Below are 24,339 nucleotides of genomic sequence, written 5' to 3' on the forward strand. Positions count from 1 at the left end.
GGGCTGTATTTCCAACTTTCCTGCAAGTTTAAAACCTGTAGAGATTAATCCTTTGTCATTAGTTTCACTTGCAATTATTTTCTCCCATTCTGAGGGCTGTCTTTCAAAAGCTCATTTGTTTATTTTTATTTCCATTACTCTAGGAGGTGGGTCACAGAGGATCTTGCTATGATGTATGTCAAAGAGTCTTTTGCCTGTTTTCCTCTAAGAGCTTTACAGTTTTTGACCCTACATTTAAGTCTTTAATGCATTTTGAGCTTATTTTTGGGCATGACGTTAGGAAGTATTCTAGCTTACGTGAAGCTGTACATGTAGTTGACATGTAGTGTTCTTTCACATGTAGCTGTCCAGTTTTCACAGTGCCATTTATTGAAAAGGCTGTCTTTTCTCCATCTTCGTTGCATGTTCTTGCCTCTTTTGTCAAAGGTAAGGTGCCCATAGGTGTGTAAGTCTAATCTCTGGGCTTTCTAGCTTGTTTCACTGGTCTATATTTCTGTTTCTGTGCTAGAACCATGCTGTCTTGATGACTGCAGCTTTGTAGTATAGTCTGAAGTCAGGAAGCTTGATTCCTCCAGCTCAGTATTTCTTTGTCAAAGTTGCTTTGGTTATTCGGGGTCTTTTGTGTTTCCATACAAACTGTAAAACTTTTTGTTCCAGTTCTGTGAAAAACATCATTGGTAGTGTGATAGGGACTGCACACCTTTGTAAATCTGAAAAGGAACATTGACTTGGATGTTTCTTTAGAAGCTAAAAGAGCAGATGACTGTCAAAAGGCACCTTGTTTTCCCAGAATCTCTTGCAAAAAGCTTCACATGGCAAGCACTGTTCATTTCTTTTTTAAAAACTCCAGTGTGAACGTGCAACATGGCCGCGTCTGCCACGCTCCAGAAATTCATTAGCATGGAGTCATTCTACTCACAATCACGGTACAACATGAAGAAGGAATGGGTCTTCAGATCAGTCAGGAGGTTCCTGGCTCTGCCAGACTGTGTGCAGAAATGATCCGATGCTGGACCAGCAGGTCTGAACCAGCCCGAGACCAGGGCCCCCATAGTGCAGTCAAGGGCCTGCAGCAGTCACACCAGCTGCAGGACGCGCTGCCACCAAGCAAGCACGAAGCTCTTTCCAGGTTCCTCCTTCTCCAAACACCAGAACTGTTCTATAGAATAATCTATATTTAGTACCTTTTAAATTAATTCAACCAGAAGACTTTCGACACTTCCTGTCTGAAATCTCTGTCACGTTACTTCACCATGTCAAGTTTTGAAGAAGTTGACTTGAAGAAAAACTCGTTTAGTACACTGCTAGTTCAACATCTTGAAATTAAAGACAATTTAGAACTCATTTTACAAAGGATCCTTCAAACACAAAACCCCAAGACACACACTAATGCGCCTTAAACTTAATTCGGAAAAAGAAATTTCTCCTCCCTAAACCCAAAATCTGTTTTACCTTATGAGCACATTTCAGAAAAATGAGAAACGGCTCTTCATTAAGCAATAAAGATGCTTCTGTTTCTATTTTGAAGGTGCCTCCAAAGGCTATTCTGTCCAAAAGAACCCCATAAATCTGAAGCATGACCTTAGATTTACCTTGGACAGAGGATGTGCATTACACTTTGCTTTGACAGAAAGCATTCAGAGATGAGAGGGTGGACAGGGAAAGCTGGGGAAGGCAGTCACTCTGGGTCTCGGCCCTCCTTGCAGGAGAGCAAGGCTGATGTCACCTTCTTCTCTGGGAAGAGCCAGACAGCTTTCCATGAATGAAGCTACAAATGCAGAGCGCGATCTGGCTCAATACCCCGACCACTGTTTGCCGAGCCCCAATCTACTGCATGTGGTCTTAATCAAACCAGGCTCCATCTGGAGCCACCTCGCAGTCCAGGGCTCTCCTTGACTTCAAATACTGTCTTCCTAGCCCCTCAACGGAGAAGGCAATGGCACCCCACTCCATACTCTTGCCTGGAAAATCCCATGGACGGAGGAGCCTGGAAGGCTGCAGTCCATGGGGTCGCTGAGGGTCGGACACGACTGAGCAACATCACTTTCATGCATTGGAGAAAGAAACAGCAACCCACTCCAGTGTTCTTGCCTGGAGAATCCCAGGGACAGGGGAGCCTGATGGGCTGCCATCTATGGGGTCGCACAGAGTCGGACACGACTGAAGTGACTTAGCAGCAGCCCCCTCAAGGGATCTTTATCAAGCAAGATGGGGGGCTAGAGAGAAGGCCACCCTATTTCTTCAGGCCTGTGAACGTCCTCACTGTACTACAATGAATCTGTTCTCATCTAGGGTCTACAGGGTGCCCCCCTGCTCCCACCCAGCCCATGCACTCTGAGCAGAACACACTCTTCAGAACCAGCCCGAAGGGGACAGTGACACGTGGTATCTGCAGGTACACGGGCGGCCACTGGGTTCCAGCGCTCTGCCAGTGACCCCTCGGGGCTGAGGTTCACATACACCAAGGTGGACACATTTGTGGAGACAAAAAGATCACAGGTTTTCACTCAAAGGTGAGTGGAGGGGATTTACCTCAGTGGCTGGTCCAGGTTACGGTCAATTATGACAGAGTGCTGCATGTCTACCCTGGGCCACGCACGTCACGGCAGGCCCCGGGTCGCAGTTTTATCAGGTAGAGACGCAGAAAGCTAGTTGGCCTGCCACATGGCAATGAGGAGGCCGAGGAAAGTCACCCAACAGTCCTTCAAAACCAGACGGTCTCTAAAAATATGGAGCAGAATCAAGTGACAGTCACTCGGTCGTGTCTGACCCTTTGCGACCCCATGGACTGTAGCCCACCAGGCTCCTCTGTCCATGGGATTCTCCAGGCAAGAAATACTGGAGTGGGTTGCCATTCCCTCCTCCAGGGGATCGAACCTGGGTCTCCTGCATTGCCAGCGGATTCTTTACCCTCTGAGCTACCAAGGGAGGGGAGGGTCGATAAATATTCACCCCAGAAAGAAAAGAGCTAGGAGAACGAGAAGCTGGAGATGCCGGAAAAAGAGGCCAGAGGTGAGCGGCCGGGTCCCGGCACTGGGGTGAGTCGGGGCACAGGTGGCCAAGGTCAGGGTGGAGAGCTCAGAGCCTCCTCCCACCCAGGCGGGTCTGCAAAGGAGAGAGGCCCCCCAGAGGAGAGGTGGGTGTCTACACGACCAGTGACCAGGTGAAAACCAGAGGGAGGGAAACAGGGCAGATGTCTGTAAAGCGAGCAAAAGTGCTTATATTTAGGGGATTTGTCTTTTTTCATGCACAGTTCAGATTTGAGCTTAAGGACTTCAATTAAAGGCAAAAGCGGGTACCCTTTAGAATCCCAGGAACAAGGTACCAAAGATGATATGAGAGACATGAAAATCAGGGAGAAACGGAGCAAACAGGCCCTGCCTTTCCCGGAACTGGTGCAAAGGTGGCCTCTGCCCAGGCTGCTGCTGCTGCTGCGACCCTTGGCTCCCCAAGAGACCCGAGGGCACCAACGTCTCCCACAAAGAAAGCGTCCCACCCTTGCTGCCCCCGAACACCAGTGTTGACAAGCGCTGATGGTCATCTTAGATCTGAGGAAGTAAGTTTACCATGAAAAGGGCAAAGGTAGCCACAGAAGGGAGCTCCCTAATTAGAACGAAAGGAGCCACAGGAATTGGAAGGAGGGGTCCATGCGGTGCTGGCCGCACAGGAGGATACTCGGCAGACAACTCTGGGGTGCACTCGGGAAGGTGCAAGGAAGGGGCTGGGTGGGCGAGCCCACAGTCACGGTGAATAAACTACTTGTTTGCTGTCCCGCTTCATAGGGTCTTTGGTGCCTGGCGTCTTTGCTCAGAGAATCCGAATTTCAAATCCATCCTCAAACCACATGGCTGTGGCAGGAGCTTATCTGATGGGAATGTCAAGGGGAGATTAGAGCACATTTCCCACATTTCTTTGGCTATAAGAGGAAGGCAAAATATTTACCAGCATCCATAAGAAGGAAGCTCACATGTAACGTGGAAAAGGGAAGTCCACAGACCCACCCCGGGGGCAGGAAGTCTGCTGAACACACAGCCTCTCCCAACCTGCTTCTAAGATCAAGAAAGGTGAAGGCTAGGCTGTTACTTTACCTTTACACATGAAGACTGTCAAGGAGGAAACTTTTAAGAGGCATTTTCACTCAACAGGATTGAAGCACAGTTTGCTTTCTTATCTCATGACTACCTCTCACATCAGCTCCCTAATAAATCCAGCAAACAAGTGAACCCTCTGTGATGTAAAACCCATGGACATACATAGCTGATTACTCCTGCTTATTTGGGGTTATGGATTTTGAGATGAAATCATTAGATGTATATAGATACTCTTGCTTTTATAATTGAAGGCTCTCTTTATTTCTAGCGTTTTTATGCTTTCAAGTCAATTTGCTTAATATCAACATTTCTACACCAATTTCCAATGGTTCGTATTTGCCTTGTGGATCTTTTTCTAATGTTTCATATACTTTCGTGGCGTCAGGTGGCAAAGAGTCAGACACGACTTGGCAAACAGCAAAATACTTTCAAACTTCCTGGGTATTTAATGTTTTAGGTGTGCCCTTTGAAAACAATACACGGTATGATTTAAAATATATATATATCCAGAGACTCTTTTAACAAGTATAATCTATTTTGCATTCAGTGTGATTACTGCTATTTAGGGACAAATTGCTACATCTTGGGCTTCCCTGGTGGCACTAGTGGTAAAGAACCTGCCTGCCAATGCAGGAGACACAGGAGATGTGGGTTCAGTCCCGAAGCTGGGAAGATCCCCTGGAGGAGGGCGTGGCAACTCACTCCAGTATTCTTGCCTGGAGAATGGCAGACAGGAGTCTGGCAGGCTACAGTCCACAAGTCCGTAAACCAAAGGACATGACCGAAGCGACTTAGCACATACACGCATGCACGCTACGTCTTATTTTGGATTTCTTACATGATTTTTGTTGTTCTTTCTTTCACTTCTACTGGACCAATTTTCCTGAGTTTTTATTTACCTGGTTTTCTGCAGTTCTTTTTTCTTTATACTTAAGGAAAGCGGGGCTGTCTATCCTGTCTTTAGTGGTCATTTAACAATGCTACCACGCACCCCAGTGTTTACAAATCTAAGATCCACTACCCCAGCCCTACCCCTCAGGATAGCTCTCCACCTTCTGTGTTCAAGGGCTCTAGAGCTTTGCTCCATCTTACTTTGCGGGGAGTTTTGCTTCGGTTTGATGCATTCATTTATTGGCTGCAAGGGTCTTCACTGCAGCACGCAGGCTCAATAGCTATGGTGCCCTGCAGCCTGTGGGATCTTACTTCCCCAACAAAGGACCAAACTTGCGTCCCCTGCATTGGAAGGCAGATTCCCAACAACTGGCACCAGGGAAGTCTCTGTTGTTGTTCACTCACTCAGTCGTGTCTGACTCTTTGTGACCCCATGCACTGCAGCATGCCAGGCCTCCCTGTCCTTCGCCATCTCCCAGAGTCTGCTCAAACTCATGTCCATTGAGTCAGTGATGCCATCCAACCATCTCATTCTGTCATCCCCTCAGCAGAGGGAAGTCTCTACCATCTTGCTTTTAACCTCCCTCTAACTCTGTCGTCTTTTGCCTAAATGGCCAACCCTTCGATTTACAAACACATTTACCAACTGCTATGCTCACTGCCGATCTCAGTCCTTTCTTCTCATGTGCTCAGTCCTGTCCAACTCTGTGACCCCATGGACTGTGGCCCGCCAAGCTCCTCTGTCCATGGGACTCTCCAGGCAAGAATACTGGAGTGGGCTGCCATGCCCTCCTCCAGGGGCTCTTCCTGACCCAGGGATAGAATCCACGTCTCCTGCATTGGCAGGCGGATTCTTATCCACTGTGCCACCTGGGAAGCCCCGCTTCCTTCTCATACTTCCTTTTTATTCATTTAATTCATTCATTCAGCAAACACTGCTGCACCACACCAGCCTTGCTCCACGTGCTAGTCACAGAGACGTGAACACCACCGAGTGCCTGCACTGGGGGCGTTCATCCTGGGGGACGTTGGGGGGCGGCTCCCGTTGCTCTGACTAAGCTGTGCACTGCAGGTCTTCTATACATGACTGGTAAGCTCTCGAGTCGTGGCCTCTATTTCAGCCTCACTCACACAGACATCCACTGGGTGTGGAATTCCAGGTTCAGCGTTCCTCCCCCTCAGGACTCCACCCCGCCATCTTCCAGAATCTGCAGTTATGGGCGAGAAGTCAGCTTCGAGTCTTTCTCAGGGATGGGACGCTGCCATTTCTCTCTCTGGCGGGTGAGGCTCTGCCTTTGGTGTTCCTCAGGTTTACCAGGTGTTTCAGGATGGATTCATCCTACAGCTTCTGAAAACGACTTTCACCCCAGCTCCTAGAGCCTCCTACACAGATCCCGGGAAGATAATCCCTCCCTCTTTCACTCTTTCTTTCAAAACAGAAGGCAAAAGGAGAGGCGCTTTACCAAACAGCAGCGAGCTGCAGGAAAGACCCGGGCCAGACATGCCACCCCGACAGGGTCACAGACACCTGGCCCCCCTTTCCTTCCAGCAGCCCCCGCCATGCCTACTCCTCAGGTCAGGGAGTCAGCCTCAGAAAGGGTAAGAGACTTTTCCAAAGTCACACAGCTGGAGAGGATCATAGTCATTCAAACTCCTGGGCTGTGAACCAACCACACCCCTGCCTCCTATTTCTGAAGCACAAGCATTTAAAAGAAAGAGAAGAGGGGAAAGAAACGTTGGCCCATAATTATAGACATTCAAAGACTGCTATTCCCCCATTTACAAATTAGTCAACAGAGACCAATACAATAAATTATGGCGAAAACTTCCGAGACATGTTCCTATTTCAAGACCATCACATTTTACCATAGGATCCACTGTTTTAAGTCATCTTTGTGCCCAGACAAGGACAGCTTCACTCTGCAAATCTGGGCATCATCTCAGACATGCCTTGCTGAAGCTAAGTCATCAGAGATGGGGCTGAAACTGTAATTCAAAACCAACCGCAGAGATATTATGGGAGAAAACGGTAAGGTCTTACCTGTGCTACTTCCTCAAAATCCTCATGACGTTTCTGCAAAGCCCTGGCCCGATGGAGCGATTTCCCTACACCTGTGTGTTTGCTCAGAAATGCTTCTCCATGGTTCTCAATCCAGTCCAGCACCTACAATGACACAGACACACATGCCATAAAAACCAGGCCAGCCTTGTCCAGTGTGAAGGGCTATCCGTTAAAGACACAGCTCTCTTATCAAAACTCTGTAGGACGCAAGAAACAAAGGAGAAAAAAATTGGAAGCAACCAGACACTAACTTGTTGAGAATTACACCTTTCGTCAGACTTGCCATCACGATTAAGAGTAATCAGCTCTTACTTTAATAAGTGCAAATCTGTTTATGTATGCGTTACATGCAATAATGATTCAGTTAAATCCCACCCCAGTTCACACATCCCCGAACCACCCACACTGCCTGAATTTTGTGTGGGATCATGGTCAAGACACAGAGGAGCACTTTAACTTAACATAAGGCTCAAAGTTTCACGACTCAGACAGTTCTGGTTTTTAACTACTGAGTTCATGTTTTCCTGTCTAAGAGTAAAACATATAAATAAAACTCAAGAAAACAAAACACTTAAATGCCTCTGCCCTGGTCTTTGAGGATACTTTATTCCATAAACTAAGCTGTTGTGAAAGCTGAATATTTCATGAACAAAAATACATAAAAGTTCTTGACAGCTGAAACCCGCCACACTGAAGAAAAAGAGTGAAAGTAAAGCAAGGCAACCCTGTGTTCCTAAGGTCATGACTGGAGCCGAGCAGTTCACTGGCTTCTGTACTTGAGAAGCTGCACACAGGATCAAACAAAACATTCAGACAACATCAAAGACACATCCGTCTCTCTCTGATGGAGAGGCGAGAACCAGCAAAAAAGCTCAGCCAGTTGTGCCTTTAGCTAGCAGCTTTCACGAAGATGTTACTTAAATACCGAAGGCGCTTGTTCACGGGTTTCGCGTGTTGCAAAAGTACTGGTGGTCACCTGGGACTCGGTAACTAGTAACCACGGTAACCAAGCACACAGATTCAAACGACATTGGACTCCAGAATTGACTGGGGCCGCGTGGCCAGGACAGTGGTCTAGAAGGCGCCCTGGAAGAGGGCCAGTCACTCAAGCCTGCAGGTAGACTGCAGAGTAGAGGCGCCTCGGGGGGAGGGCGCAACAGCATCGGCGATACTGCGGTCAGCTCTACGAAGACAGGTGGGCGCTCAGCTTACCACGGTGATCGTTTCACGGTGCATGCAAATGTCAGCCACCACAGAGCACGCCTGACACTAACGTGGCACGGCATGCCAACGGCACTTCACGCAAAAACCCGAATAAAAGTGGCCTTAATCTGAGGTTCTACAAAACCGGTCCCTCGCCCTGTCACCTGCACCGTAGACAGGTCAGCTGTGCAGACAGACAGCTAGAAATAGGCAGCTGGAAGGGCCGGAGCCCGCTGTCCAGGGACAACTGGACTCGTCCTCCTCGGCTCCACGCCAGTGACCTTCTGGTCTGACTGAGGGCAGGGGCCTTTCTGCCCAGAGCTTAGCAAGCCAGCAGTGCTTGTAGAGAAAATGGGCTGGAACCTGAATAAATCTCCGGTGGTCCCCTGTAAAGACCCTTGTAGAATGAGTGGGTGTGTGTGTATATGTAAAGACTCTTGCAGAATGAGTGGGTGTGTGTGGGTGTGTGTGTAAAGACCCTTGTAGAATGAGCATGGGTGTATATGTGTGTGTAAAGACCCTTGTAGAATGAGTGGGTGTGTGTGTGTGTAAAGACTCTTGCAAAATGAGTGGGGGTATGTAAAGACCCCTGCAGAATGAGCAGGGGTGTGTATGTGTGTGTAAAGATCCTTGTAGGGGTATGTGTGTTATGTGTAGACCCTTGTAGAATAAGTGGGGATGGGTGTGTATAAAGACCCTTGTAGAATGAGTGGGGGTGGGTGTGTGTAAAGACCCTTGTAGAATGAGTGTGGGTGGGAGTGTGTGGGTGTGCATGTGTGCACACACCCACGGTGGAGGGTGAGGTGGGGTCTGCACATGGGTCTCGCAGCAGGTGCTCAGGATGAAGACACACGTTCTCCTTGTTACCACTGTTCACTTCTGCACCTCTTGTCGACACCACATTCTGCCCGTCACCCAGGATCTCAGTCACTCCTACTTGATCAGGCTGTCCGTCAGGGCAGCCTCCCAGTCTGCCTGCAAGCTCCCCCTCCCTCCCCTCGATTCTAGTCCCCTGAGCCACAGCCTTCCTGAGCTGCGGCTTCCTGCCTGCTCAGTGGGGATAATAAGGGGGATGAGAGCTGCCAGGCACCTTATACCCCAGCATGCCAAGCACACAGCACATGAGCCGTCCGCACCCACAAACCACCACCTGTGGCAGCTTCCATCTCGTGTCGCTCTTTGGGAGCTCGGGCTATGAACGTTCCATTGCTCTTTAGCCAGTGCACTTAGTACATTCGTTTTCTTTCCTGAGATTAGAGAGACCTTCAGTACCACCATTAGTAAGTAATGCCACTTTCACCATTGACATCAAGCTGCTGTACTGCTTGTGTGACAGTCTCTTAGCACACATTACAGAACACAGGTTCCCCTCTCACTCCTAAAGAAATGTCCAGTGACAACTTCATGACGTCTCCACTTCAAAGAGTGGATTCAGTGAACAGAACGGGCCTCTGGGCACTAGAACAGCGCCAGGCAGAAGACTGGGACCAACTATTAATATATTAAGCTTGAAAAGAGTCAAGAGACTGTAACACCCATGCTACCGTCCACCTGCATGAAGGGCTAGGAGACGCTTTTTTAAAACTACAGCTATAAAATATTCTGTATCTTCCGCAATAGTTCTGTAGAAAGAAATGCAAGGTTTGGTAAACAGCAAACCTGATGAGTACTGATAACTCAATACTGACTTGAAGTAAAGGCACAATTTCAAAAAGTAAAAGACAAAACGCTATTCCATAGAAAGAGCTGGAGGAAGCAAAACAGTCTTTGTTTAAAAAAAAAAAATATGAATTTGTTTTTCTTAGCCTTCAGAAAGCATCAGTTAGAAAGAAAAGCTATTATGATCCGACCACTCAGGATTACAAATGGGCTACAATTTTTCTAGTGGTTTCTTTTAGACAGAATTATAAATACCAGGTGAAACTATATTTCCAACAAACATGAAAGTAAATCAAAGGAGACTACAAATCCCAAGTGCATTTTGAAAACAGTGGCAGGCAATTATAAAATCTAGGACATGACTTAGCGACTGAACAAAAAAGATCATATTCAAAACCAAACTTCCCTACGAGGCTTTTGTTCCTCACAGGTTTCCCAGATGGCTGAAGAATCCTGAATGAACGCACCTGCCCAAGGAGCATCTGAAAGACAAGCCTGTAGAACCTTCCATTTAATGTGTAAAAATATTTCCAATCAGGAGCTCCATCAAGGCAGGGCAGCCAGCCCCTCCCTCACTCAGCCTTCCGTGGGGGTTGCTGCCATCCCCCGGCCTTGTGACGACCTCTCCCAGAAGAACAACCAGGCCAGGAGAAGGGCAAAAGTTGGTCTTTCTTTACAGGCAGAACAAGGCTGGGAAGTTGACGCCTCCTCGCTGTTCAGAGGACGTGGGGCAAGCTCGTTCCTCTGTACTTCAGTGCCCTTCAATGGCACCGTGTTCCAAGGCTGAGGTCACTCCACAGGGAGCCACCGAGACTTAAGACACGGACAATGGTCTCAGCATCTAAGTCAAAAGGTCAGCCATGCAAGAAATCTTACAGATGGCTTAACTTCACTCCCTGCTTGTAATGTAATTAATTACAAGGCTGAAAGCAATGATGGCAAACACAGACCTGACCTGATCACAGGGCCCTCCGGCTCTGAATTCTGTGATGTACGAGGCGTGATCCAATCAGTCCATCGTAAAGGAAATCAGTCCTGAATAGTCATTGTAAGGACTGATGCTGAAGCTTTAACTCCAATACTTTGGCCATCTGATGCGAAGAACTGACCCATTTGAAAAGACCCTGATGCTGGGAAAGATTGAAGGCGGGAGGAGAAGGGGATGACAGAGGATGAGATGGTTGGATGGCATCACCGACTTAATGGACATGAGTTTGAGTAAGCTCCAGGAGTTGGTGATGGACAGGGAAGCCTGGCATGCTGCAGTCCATGGGGTCACAAAGAGTCAGACACGACTGAGCAATTGAACTGAACTGAATTGATGTGTGTGGCGTAACAATTACAGTGAAATGAAGCAGACACAAAACTCAACACGCGTCTGTGGGCTCTTGGGGACTGAAGGGACGAGGAGGAACCTCCTAGTTTCAGCACTCACCAGGGCCTGACAACCAGTGGTCCCTGCCAATTCTCTATTCCTCTCCAGTACTGCTCTCCAGCAGAGCCCACGGCTCCCCATTTCTTGCATCGATGTATTTCAAAATTAGAATTAAGCTTTTTCTATAATTTACTCCTAACCATTTTTTTAATGGTTTCCAGGACTTCCCCGGGAAGTCTGAGAAGATCCCACATGCCGAGCAGCAACTCAACTCCTATGTCCCAAACACTGAGCCTGCACTCGAAGCCCGAGAACCACAACTCCAGAGCCCACAGGCCCAGAGCCCGTGAGCTGCCTAAGAGAAGCTGCTACAATGAGAAGCTTGAGCACCACGACTAGAAAGTAGCCCCTGTGAGCAACGAAGACCCAGCACAGCCAACATAAACGAATACATTTGAAAAAGCAGGTTCTGGAACGTTTTAAAGTAGACTAAGCCTAAGGCTCACCTGAAAACGAAGTTTGTTGTTTTATTTTTAAAGTATCACAGTCCAGCTACACAGAGCAAACATATGATTCAGAACCAACTGCCCTGCGTTGCAAGAGGTCCTTCTTCCCAACCGCCACGAGAGCCCGGGAAGGCAGGAGCCGCGCTCCACGCACACCTTCTTGGCCAGAAGGGAGCAGGGGCAGAATCAGGGGGAAAAGCCTCAGAAAGAAGCTGGCAGGCTTCTAAGCTTTTCCATCATCCATCCATCCATCTCCTGGAAAAAATACAACTCACTCCTCCTGATATTATCCTCACTTTAATTACATAATCACATACAATTTCTTAAAGACAACAAAGAACCTCAGGGAAGGAGGCAGGGAAGAAAGGAGGTAGGCAGGTTGTTATTCACAAAGTTTCCCCTCGGATGTGCTGTGCTTAGTCGCTCAGTCATGTCTGACCCTTGGTGACCCCTGACTATAGCCCACCAGGCTCCTCTGTCCATGGGGATTCTCCAGGCAAGAATACTAAAGTGGGGTGCCATGCCCTCCTCCAGGGAATCTTCCCACCCAGGGATCAAGCCCAGGTCTCCCGCATTGTAGATGGATTCTTTACCATCTGAGCCACCAGGGAAGCCCTCACCTTGGATATTCCCATCGAACTCCAACCAAACCATCACCACCAAGACAGGCTGACACCTTTAGGAATTTCCCAAACTTAAAAAAATTACTTTTCCCATTCTTAATTTGGAAATCAATCTAAAATAGTCCGAAGCTGTCCAAGAAACATCTTAATATTTCCAGATGTTATCCAGGAAATAGGTCCAGATGTTACGCACAGCTTAAGTCTAGCTACTGAACTATAGACATACACACATAACTACAGAAATACAGACACACACATGTGCACACATAGTTAATCCCTGGGCACTTTCCCCTTAGGGCAAGGGTCCCCAGCCTCCAGGATCTAATGCCTGATGACCTGAGGGGAGCTGATGTAGTAATAAAGAAAAAAAGGGGCATAATAAACATAATGCGCTTGAATCATCCCGAAACTGTCCCCCAACCCTGGTCCGTGGAGACTGTCTTCCACGAAACCGGTGCCTGGTGCCAAAAAGGCTGAGGACCGCTGCCTTAGGGCACGCTGGTGATGTGGCTGGCACCCCACAGTGGGGAGACCAAGCTGCCTGAGGCTTGTCCTAGGCTCTGTCCTCTCCCTGTCATCCTGACCCCTAAGTCCCCTGGGTTCCCAGGCCCCGTCCCACTGGCTCACAGCTCCACACCCTGCCTTCCTTATCGCGTGCCCTGCAGGCAAGAAATTCGGCTCTTCTCCCACCCCTCTTAACCCCAGGGTTGAACTGTCCGCTCCTTGGGAGCTGCGGCTACTAAGATGACTGACAGTCAAGTCTCTTCTCCAGTCCTATGATAAAAGACACTGAAAGCTCGCTCCAAAGCCCCCAGAAAGATCAGCAGTCAGCCTCTGTCTGCTCCCGGCAGGTTCCCAATCCCTAAGCAAACATTCGCTCCAGGACTCCCTAACTCTACCTGAGAAACTCTCCAGGAAAGATGGGCATCGCCTAACTATTCTTCCCTGGTGGCTCAGAGGTTAAAGCAGCTGCCTGCAATGTGGGAGACCTGGGTTCGATCCCTGGGTCGGGAAGATCTCCTGGAGAAGGAAATGGCAACCCACTCCAGTATTCTTGCCTGGAGAATCCCATGGATGGAGCAGCCTGGTGGGCTACAGTCCACGGCGTCACAGAGTCAGACACGACTGAGCGACTTCACTTTCATGTTACCATTCTTATCAGGAGATGCAATCAGATCTGTGACTGTGGGAATGTAAACAGAAGAGGATATTAAACCTCAAGGTTTCCTAATGATCCTGATGAGAGAACCCATCCTCTGACTTCAATTAACAAGCACAGGACTGGTGAGATGCAGGGACCATCCCTGAAGAGCCAGGCCCAGTGTGGGTGGAACCCGCAGGGTAAGGCATCACTGAGGGATGTCAAAAACCTAGCTGGCAAAAGCCTAGCAGCCCAGGACCCAAGGTAGAACCGTGACTTGCTTCTCTGTAGACCTGAAACCCATTTCTTTGTGTTCAAGGGGCCAAAATCTTTAATATTTTAAGGATCTCGCATGCTGGCAACGTTCCCAGGCAAGGAAATGATCCCTCCCTTCTCTGGTCACCCCTTACTCCCCAACATTAACCATAAAGATTCCTTCATGAGGATCTCCCAATTAGATGACGACTCCATTGCAGGGCCAACTCTCCCCCATTCTAAACACAGAGACCTTAACCCCAGATAGTTTTCAATTAGCAAAATCGGGGAACTTCTTCCACTTCTTCATCTATTCATTCATTTCAACAAATACTATTACACCAGACACTTGGCAAAAACGCCAGAGAAAAGACACAGCCCACTGCCCCCTGGACCTTCAACCCTGTCCTCCAAGACCCCCTGACTTGCATGTTGGTCCATGATGGGGACCCAGCCTATCTTCTTGCCTGGAATCTTGCTTTCACACCGCACTTGTCACCCTACAACCAGAGCCATCGTTCCAGCATGAGTGGATTCCATCCTCTCAGTTCAGTTCAGTTCAGTCACTCAGTCGTATCCGACTCTTGGTGACTCCATGGACTGGCAGCACGCCAGGCCTCCCTGTCCATCACCAACTCCTGGAGTTCACTCAAACTCATGTCCATTGAGTTGGTGATGCCTTCCAACCATCTCATCCTCTGTCGTCCCCTTCTCCTCCTGCCCCCAATCCCTCCCAGCATCAGGGTCTTTTCCAATGAGTCAATTCTTTGCATCAGGTGACCAAAGTATTTGAGTTGCAGCTTCAGCATCAGTCCTTCCGATAAATATTCAGGACTGATTTCCTTTAAGATGGACTGGGTTGATCTCCTTGCAGTCCATGGGACTCTCAAGAGTCTTCTCCAACACCACAGTTCAAAAGCATCAATTTTTCAGCGCTCAGCTTTCTTTATAATACAACTCTCACATCCATACACGACTACTGGAAAAACCATAGCCTTGACTAGATGGACCTTTGTTGACAAAGTAATGTCTCTGCTTTTTAACATGCTGTCTAAGTTGGTCATAGCTTTTCTTCCAAGAACAGACGTCTTAATTTCATGGCTGCGGTCACCATCTGCAGTGATTTTGGAGCTCCCAAAAGACAGTCTCTCACTGTTTCCATTGCTTCCCCATCTATTTGCCATGAAGTGATGGGACCAGATGCCATGATCTTAGTTTTCTGAATGTTGAGTTTTAAGCCAACCCGTCCTCTGCTACCAGAGAATCAAATCAAACCCACAGCCTACGGGTTTGACCTTGGTGTGGTGAAACGGGGAAGCGCTAACCCTCTGCAGGCTGGCCAGGATCACTAAATAAGACAGAAACGGGCGCTCAGGTTCACAAAACCATGCCCTCGGTGTGTCCCCCGAAGCTCACAGAAACAATGCCAGAGCCTTAGGCGTGGGGGTCACCGTTCCAGACCTGTCCCCACCCAGCTCTCCAGACAGCTGGGTGGAGAAATGACACTGCCATTTCGTCTCTCCTCTATCCCCCAGTTCCTGTCACCCAATGGTCAACTGCCTGACTTTCCACCCACCCATCCAAGACCAGCTCAAACCGCGCATCTCGCAGGAAGATCTTCCTGGCACCTGGCAAATTGGCACTTACATCGTGATAAACAGGAGCCATCATCTTGATTACACGCTGCGCCCCTGATGTTTGAGGGTTCGGACAAAGCTCCTTGGAACCCCTATATCCGCTTAAGTCCTTATGGCACAGAGATGTCCCCTTAGATGGCACGTGCATGGCAGGTAGATGACCCCCGTGAGGGTGCCTAGTTTTATTTACTCCCTCATCTGGGGAGCAACTTAATGGGCAATATCAAGTTCATGCCTTGGCAAAATCATACTCTACAACAGGCAAAGACATAGGCGCTATTCTGAGCATGTTATGGGCTAATTCACTGGACTATTAAACAGTCCACTCTCACTAGGCGACTAGTGAGAAACTAGTCAACATGTTTATCTCTCAGAATATCACACATTTAATTTTAGGTATTTATAAAAAAAAAAAAAGAATGAAGCGTGGACAAGACAAATCTAGAGTGGACTAGGTCTGCTTGACCATTTTTTCCCCAGGGTATTAGCTAGTAGTCCAACACCCACCTGGAGAAGAGTTTTTCCAAGATATAACTCAGCGAGGGTGACGCTCGAACACCTGAAAGGGCTGCAGTGGGACAAGAGGGGAGGACCCACGGGCTTTATTAGGAGAAAATCTCCCCGTCAGAGGGGCTTTTTTGGGGGGAGTCAGCCTACTTCAGTGAAGCGGGTTTCTGGGGCCCATTCACCTCACGTAACATGTTGAAGCCACTAAATCCACCAAGCTGAGAGGCGGGCAGACCACACCAGTGAGTGGGAGAACGGGTTTGATGGCATCCTGCTGTGGCCTGCTTCCAACACTCCCGCCCCACGTGAAGGAGTGCAGCAACAATGCAGCGTGTTGTTATGGTAAACTGAACTGGTCCTAAACTGAAAAACACTGCCAGGCAGTCACACAAGCCTTCATTCTTTCATTCATTCATTCAACCAGACATCCACTGAGGGCTGCCCTGACCCACGGGCTAAAGGAACAGGCATACTAGGTGACCACGAAGACATACGACACGCGTGCGTGCAAAGTTACTTCAGTCATGTCCGACTCCTTGCAACCATCAAGGCCCCTCTGTCCATGAGATTCTCTGGGCAAGAATACTGGAGTGGGTTGCCATTTCCTCCTCCAGAGGATACTTTCCACCCAGGGACTGAACCCATGTCTCGTAAGTCTCTTGCCCTGGCAGGTGGGTTCTTACCACCAGCACCACCTGGGAATGACAAATGGTATTTGTTTCATTTTTAAGCTAACGATGACCAAGGTTAATGCTGTCTAATAGATAGAATGTGTGTTTGGGGAGGTCTTCAGCAAGCCTTCCAGCTGCCTGCCCCACCCCCATCCTTAGATTTGGACCCAGGGTCAGTGCTCTGGGACAGCACTTCAAGCCCTCCCACCCCACAGCGCCTGACTCCCACCCCAAATACTGTCCACACAGGTATTATGAAATTGCCTTTGCTTGTTATAAAAACAAACACACAAAAGAAAACTAACCACTAAACCAAAATTATGTGTGTTTTAAAAATCAAATGCCATCCCCCCAAACCTTCCCTTCCTCGAGGGCACTCGCTGTTAATGGTCTCGCATCTTTTCTTGCAAGAAATCTTTCACAGACGGGGTTACATTCTTCTGGGAGGGCTGTCTTCACAAGAACATCTTCATCCTCACCGCTCGTGTGGAAGCTCTTTTTCTTCTTCCTCAGTATTTACAGACGCCGCCTCACGACCCAAAGCAAGCCGACAAAACCACACGTGGGTTGGCTAACTGGCTTATTATGTTTCTGTGGACTTTGCTTTGGTCTTTACAAGTGTATCTTCTGCTGACGGCATCTTTCTAAAGCTCTACTATTTTCTTCACTTATCCTCAGCTTACCTTTCCTGGCCCATGCTTTTTAAGACAGCAGAATTTTTCCCTGTGTGTGATTAACTTCTCAAGTTGCAGAAACACATTTGCAGTTCTGACATCCTACAGAATCCTCTGCGGGCAGCTGCCTGCTCTGCCTCATGCTTTCAACTTGGTTCCTTGCCTCACAAGCCAAACCGACAGAGCAGTTTCCTGTTTGCATAACGAGTCCAAACCATTCCCGATCATTTAATCGACAAAATGTTTCCCTTCAAGAGCAATTATTATTTCTACGGAATGCTCACAGAGCCGTGGACTGTAAAACACCTTCTCCTGCCCACATCCAACCCTGTTCTGATTCCTGAGAAAAAACATGGCCAGCTTAATGAACTGGCTTTGCAATTATCGTAATTACCTTTCTACCTAGAAAAATTAATGTTGGCTGTTTTCAAATTCGAGCACAGCTAGTGCTTGGCACCAAGCTAGGTGGTCAGACTCGTCAGCCTGTTCCCCAAAGCTTCCTTTTCTGAAGCGAGAGAGGCCCAGGGGCTTATTCCTATGCAACTGGACACCCCAAGGAGCTCTGAGAGCTGGAGAAGGCGGAGGACAGCTGCTGCTCCCGTCATGGGTCCAGAGTGCGTGCTGGCCCGTGGATACATAATGAATACCTGATCCAAGGGATACGGATGCAGGCAAGAAAATCCTTTAATAATTACAGTGAAACTGTTAATATTTCACAGTCTGTGACAGTTCGGGGACAATTAAGAGAAACTAATAATGGTGCCTTCAACCTCACAACTTCAGTTCTCACGGTAATGCCAAGACCACGACTCCTCCACCTTCTTTCCCTGCCAGTCACCTTCTATGACTAATGCAACACTGCAACCAAGCACGTACCACATCCATATCATGATTCCTGACGCATTTTGATCATGCACACTGCAGAGAACTCAAAAACCATGAGTAGAATCAAAGGAAACTATGCAAAAATTAAAAACCACAGATGCTTCACTGGTGCCTCAGCAGTCAACAACCCACCTGCCAATGCAGGAGACCCGGCTTTGATCCCTGATCCGGGAAGATCCCCCATGCGGTGGAGCAACGAAGCCCATGGGCCACAACTATTGAGCCCAGGAGCTACAGTAACTGAGCCCACGTGCCCCAGGGCCTGTGCACCAAGAGAAGTCACAGCAGTGAAGAGCACCACCCCTAGAGAGCAGACCCCGCTCCCTGCAGCTGGAAAAAGCCTACAGAGCAGTGAAGACCTAGCAGAGCCAGAAACAGATAAATAAGTTATTAGATATATATACACAGAGAGAGAGTAATTAAGAGGATCTGGAACTCACCAGACTCCTGCTAAGAGCAGAAGGGTGGTCAGTGCGTGTTGAGGACTCACATGCACTCCCACACGTCAGCCCCGACAGCGGGCGCCCCTCACCTTCAGGTGGTACTCGAGGGGCTGCAGAGTGAGCCACTCTCCGGGTCCAGGGGAGGCTCTGTCCCCAACCCATCACTGTGGCCTCAAGCCACCTCCCCAGATGCTATGGGTTTCCCCGCACACCCAGAACTCCTCATTGCGAGTGACACCTCATCTACACCCTTGTCTTCCCCTCTGTTTTAGGGCAAAGACATGACTTTTATCTTCTTACTAAAGCTATATCATATTTTATAAGCCACCCCCCAGCTTTAAACCTCAAGACCCTGGTAGCACAACAATCTTTCTTATTTCATAGGGAATACACAGTACCAGGACGGGGCTTACTCTTACATTCAACAACAAAGGTGTCCACTGTTTAGAAACGGATGGTCTTTTGTAAAAGCCTACTATACGTTAATTAGACAACTATTTATGAAGCACTCCCGAGCCCCTGAGATGGCACTTCCTGACAAGTGGGGAGAGAAACACAACTGGCTTACGATTAAGTAATCCGAGTGGAGACAGACCTAAAACTGTCCCAGCACCATGCACGAGCACCCGGGGCACTGTTCGCACAAATAAACGCAATTCAGGATGAGCTGCTGCGAGACGGAAAGCGAGGGGCTCCGCGGTAGATCCTGTCTCATCTCCTGTGTTCCAGGCACACGAGCTCAGGGTGTGAGCAGCCTGAACACGCATGCTCAAGAGTGCGGCTCTCACGCATGGTGAGAGAGAAGCTGCACACGTGTGTACGCGTGTGCACATTTGTGTGTGTAAGCTGTGTGTGTGTGCGTGCATGTGTGTGCATTCTTCTCTCCCCCATTGGGCCTATCTCACTTTCTCGAGCACAGACAGGTCTCCTCTATGACACCCACACCTATACTCTCACCCAGCACAAATCGCTCCCAGGAGGAGCGGGCGCCACCACACGGACCCCTGGGAGGACACCCGCACCCACACGTGGGGGGCCCCCCAGCACCAGGCGCCCCGCGAGGAGGCCCCCCGCTCACCTGCTGGACGTCCTGCTGGAAGACGCAGAGCTGCAGCCGCTGGTGGAGCCGCACCTTGCGGTGCTGCCAGATGTTCTCCAGCTGCCGCTGGTGGTGCAGCACCTCGTGGATGACGTCCAGGACGTGGTGCACGGCCTTCGAGTAGTTGGCCGAGGCCGTGAGCGAGTCGGAGCTGCCGGGCGTCAGGGGCCGCTGGAGCTTGTCGAGCAGGGACTTCCCGTCCTGGCTCACCTGCCGGCGGGACACAGGAGCCATTATAAGCCAGTGGGTGCTCCAGAAGCGCGGCTCTGCCCAGACCACGCCGCGGAGCCCACCCTCCAGAGCGCGGCAGGCCTACACAGACACATGCTCACCTACACACACCCACACCCAAACGTAAATCAGAGTTTCACTCAAAGGCACGTTTTATAAAGACTAAAATAAAATTTAGAACAGACCCATCCGTTATTCAGTGACATCACAAAACCAAATGTGGAAAATCACAGAGTTAAAATAAAAGGACTTTTAATTTTCATAAACACTGTAGTAGATGCTAGTCTTAATAAGCATGCTATTCTGCCTGGTTGCTCAGATGGTAAAGAATCTGCCTGCAATGGAAGAGACCTGGCTTTGATCCTTGGGTTGGTAAGATCGCCTGAAGAAGGGAATGGCAACCCCCACTCCAGTATTCCTGCCTGAAGAATTCCATGGACAGAGTAGTCTGCAAGCTACAGTTTACGGGGTCCCAGAGCCTGATGCGACTAAATGACTCACACACACAACCATTCTGTCTTAAATGACATACGTGTGCGTGTGTGTGTGCATGCTAGGTCACTTCAGTCGTGTCCAATCCTTTGCAACCCCAGGACTGTAGCCCACCAGGTTCCTCTGTCCATAGCATTCTCCAGGCAATACTGGAGTTGGTTGCCATGCCCTCCTGCAGGGCATCTTCCTGACCCTGGGACTGTCTCCTGCGCTGTACACAGTTTCTTTACTCCTAGCGCCACCTGCAAAACCCCAAATGACATATGGGCTGACACAATTTCACTGCCGGACTACCTGCAAACTGAAATTTAAAAGTAATACTTTTCTTGTGTTATATTAGAGAGAACATAACAATTACAATGGAGCAAAATTTTAAAGCTGAATCTTGAAATCTAAGGGGGGAAAAAAAAGGACTAATCTAGCACCAGGCAATAAATATGTACTTACACTTTGTGACATTGTTGGATAGCAATTTTACTTCACAAAATAAAAAGAAAACTAAAGTGCCATTTTAAATTAGTTCACTAACTTAAAAGAAGTTATTTTAATTAAACAGCCATCATTTTTAAAGGAGATTTCAGTACTCTAACAGTTAACTATCCAAGTACAGTTAAATAAAAGCCAACAGACTAACCAAAAAAAAAAATTAAGGAAAGGTATGGTTGGAATACAGAAAGAAAGCATTATGTATTTTTAAACTTAGGAATGGTTATGCCAGGTGTGGTAGAAACAGGTCGATCAGACTGGACAGAAGGATGTGATGCGCGTGAAGTATGCGTGATTTGGGTGCTTCCTAAGCCCACCCGCAGGACCAGGACCTTTGTGCTCAGATTCTTCGGAACGTTTCCTGGGGTATCCATGAAAAGGAGGAACAAAAGAGGGCCTTGCTAACAGACACAAAATGGGTTCAGGGGCAAAGTCTTACCACAGAGGAGACAGGGACAGTGGGTGAGTGGGACCGGCCAGAGGAAGCCAAAACCTGGGGGCGAGAGAGAGGCCTGGGGAATTTTCTAATCTCTTCCTTTAATTTTCTAATCTCTTCCTTTAATCCTCTTACAACTGAAATCGTGCTGGCATGTGACATCTTTGTTTTCTAATAACTGAACCTGAGACCTCTACTGGAAGTGCTGACTCTTCATTAGGAAGGCTGGTGCTATCAGACTTTGCAGATTAAAACTGATCTCATACATCAAGTTAGCAAAACGGAAGCAGAAACAAAGCAAGCTGACATAACCAAAGGGAACAGGAAAAGGGCACAACTAAACGACTGCACTGTGTCAGGCACGTGTACAAACAAAAACAGGGGAAAGGCAAGTCTTCCGAAGAAGGGAGCTGCCCCCGGAGTCTGACACTCGTGCGGGCACTTCTGATACAATGACTTGGGGGGAGGCATGATGACTACTTTGGGGAGAGGATTTACTCTGGCCGATTCAGAGAAGCAGTCTATCACCACTGAATCAAACACCACCCTGCTTTTTGTATGGGCTGGCCAAAAAGTTCATTTGGGGAAACCTGCACGAACTGTATGGCCAAGCCAATAAACCGAGTTAGGCTCAGACGTATAAATGAGGAGGTTTTTTTCCTTTTCTTTTTTCCACCTGCTCTTAACATACGCTGGTTTTCCAGGAATGCAGTTACCATGTTAATCAAAGGAAGGCACGGTTGATTTTCTCTGAAGCTCTCCAGGAGTTGCACTTTATTAATAAAATACCGGTACGATAATACCGTTCTCAGTACTTGAGTCACAAATATAATGCACACCCAGTCTGCATCTGTAGCGGCCATATTCACAAAGGTTTTAAACCATGTCTAGCACCTGAATACCTAATTATCTTCTATTTGCTGTACTCAGGTATGTGTAGACTGAAGCACATTTTATCATAAATTACCTTTTGTCTCTAATTTATATTGTAGCACATGTGGTGTTGGAGAAGACTCTTGAGAGTCCCTTGGACTGCAAGGAGATCCAACCAGTCCATTCTGAAGGAGATCAGCCCTGGGATTCCTTTGGAAGGAATGATTATAAGGGTGAAACTCCAGTACTTTGGCCATCTCATGCAAAGAGTTGACTTATTGGAAAGGACTCTGATGCTGGGAGGGATTGGGGGCAGGAGGAGAAGGGGACGACCGAGGAGATGAGATGGCTGAATGGCATCACCAACTTGACGGACATGAGTTTGATTGAACTCCGGGAGTTGGTGATGGACAGAGAGGCCTGGTGTGCTGTGATTCATGGGGTCGCAAAGAGTCGGACACGACTGAGCGACAGAACTGAACTGAACTGAATTTACATAGACAATTTTTTTTCTGAAAATAGATTACCACCCCATACATTTTATTTCAGCAGGTATCATAAAGTTTCAGTCAAACAATGGGGGTGCAGCATTTCTTAGGACTGACGACCAATACTCCAAGTTACACATTTCACATCTGTACAGAACCTAGAAAGAACTGCTTACAAATATTCCTTCTGCCTTTTACTCCTTATAAAACATGTAAGTCAGGAAATGCTCACCAGAGCATATGACTTGGTAAACACGTCGTAAGGCTACAGATCAGAAGCTGTAGGGCAGACACTGACTGCTGCCTCCCAGAGTCCACTAGCTTCTCCGTCACAGCCAAACCCCACGGTCAGGAACAGCAATACCCCAGCTCTAAAGCTGCACTTCCTAGACTTGCTTTTAAACAGGAGTGGCCAACAGGCAGTAATTAAAACTGTTGAATGGGGCTTCCAAGAAAGCTGTCAAGGAGGTTGAGTATGCTCATTGCCCCTTGCCTATTTCTCTTCCCTGCTCCCAAGAACTTGGTGGAGATGGCTGGTGCTTCAGCAGCTACTGATGACCTTGAGGCAACCGTAAGGATAGTAGCCCACCTGCTAAAAGAGGCAAAGCAAAAAGACAAAAGGATGCAGGGATCCTCTTACTAAGAGACCTACCACACCAGCCCTGGACCGCAAGCCCTGGGACTTCCCCACTGGCAAAAAGTCACCCTCTGTTTCAAGCCACTGTTCCAATCTTAAACCACAATACAGAATGGCCAGTGGGCTCCCAGCTCGCACCACGTTCCCAAAGGCATGCACGCAACACCACTGATATGCTACTACTGAGAATACATGATCTGAGCAAGAACATTCCAACTCATCTTTCTTGACATCTGTGCAACTGTTTGACAGAGCAAGAGCAGGAATCATTACTGGGTTAGAACACATGCCTGCTCCGGCTGGAGGGGCAGCAGGAAGTGACTGAGTACGTGAGCATATCATCTCAACTTAACATAAGGGGACGCATTAAGCAAAGCTCTTTCTTCTGGGAGCCGTAAGCAGGGATTAAACCGTCTCTGTTGGTGCTACTGCTATACTGTCACTGAGGGTAGAGAGTATGCCAGCAGAGGTGGAAAGAAAAATCCCAGGCAGGAGAACATCTGTTGTATCAAAACTGGACCCCGTGGAACTTGGAAGTGCGTGCCCCCATGTAGCACCTCTCCAATAAAACTTTCAGAAAGAACTTGACTTCATTTCAGTGAGTTGTTCACAGATGTGTCAATTTAAAAGGTATTATTTGAGCACATGAAAGATATCATATATACATTTTAGTAACTTTTAGCAAAATGTCTTTCTTTTTTAAGTACAGAAGAACCATATGGGGAAAAATGTTAGAATTTTATAAAGGGGACTGTTCTACTGTACAGAAACAAAAGATTTTTAAATGGTACAGAATAACCAGCAGAAAACAAATTTTTTAATTTAACTCATTTCATATTTTTAATAAAATAAAAAATTAAAATAGCAGCCAAATTATTCACATATAGTGTAAGTACGAAAACAATTAGTATATATGAGTTTATGGTATATGATACAGTTCTGAATTTTTTAACTATAGAACCAGGTGAATTAAT

At 47.9% G+C, this 24,339-nt stretch overlaps 1 protein-coding gene across 1 annotated transcript in view; it reads right to left on the bottom strand.

Moving 5' to 3' along the window:
• TRIO (trio Rho guanine nucleotide exchange factor) overlaps positions 1-24,339 on the bottom strand; it is a 357,377-nt gene that overhangs the window by 168,206 nt on the left and 164,832 nt on the right. The window contains exons 9-10 of the mRNA XM_068990530.1: positions 19,702-19,932; positions 7,024-7,146 (exon numbers count right to left, since the gene is read on the bottom strand). Of these exons, the coding sequence (XP_068846631.1) occupies positions 7,024-7,146; positions 19,702-19,932 (354 nt within the window). The remainder of the gene's footprint in view (positions 1-7,023; positions 7,147-19,701; positions 19,933-24,339) is intronic.

Source organism: Capricornis sumatraensis, chromosome 18 (genome assembly GCF_032405125.1).
Source record: "Capricornis sumatraensis isolate serow.1 chromosome 18, serow.2, whole genome shotgun sequence".
Taxonomy (NCBI): Eukaryota; Metazoa; Chordata; class Mammalia; order Artiodactyla; family Bovidae; genus Capricornis; species Capricornis sumatraensis.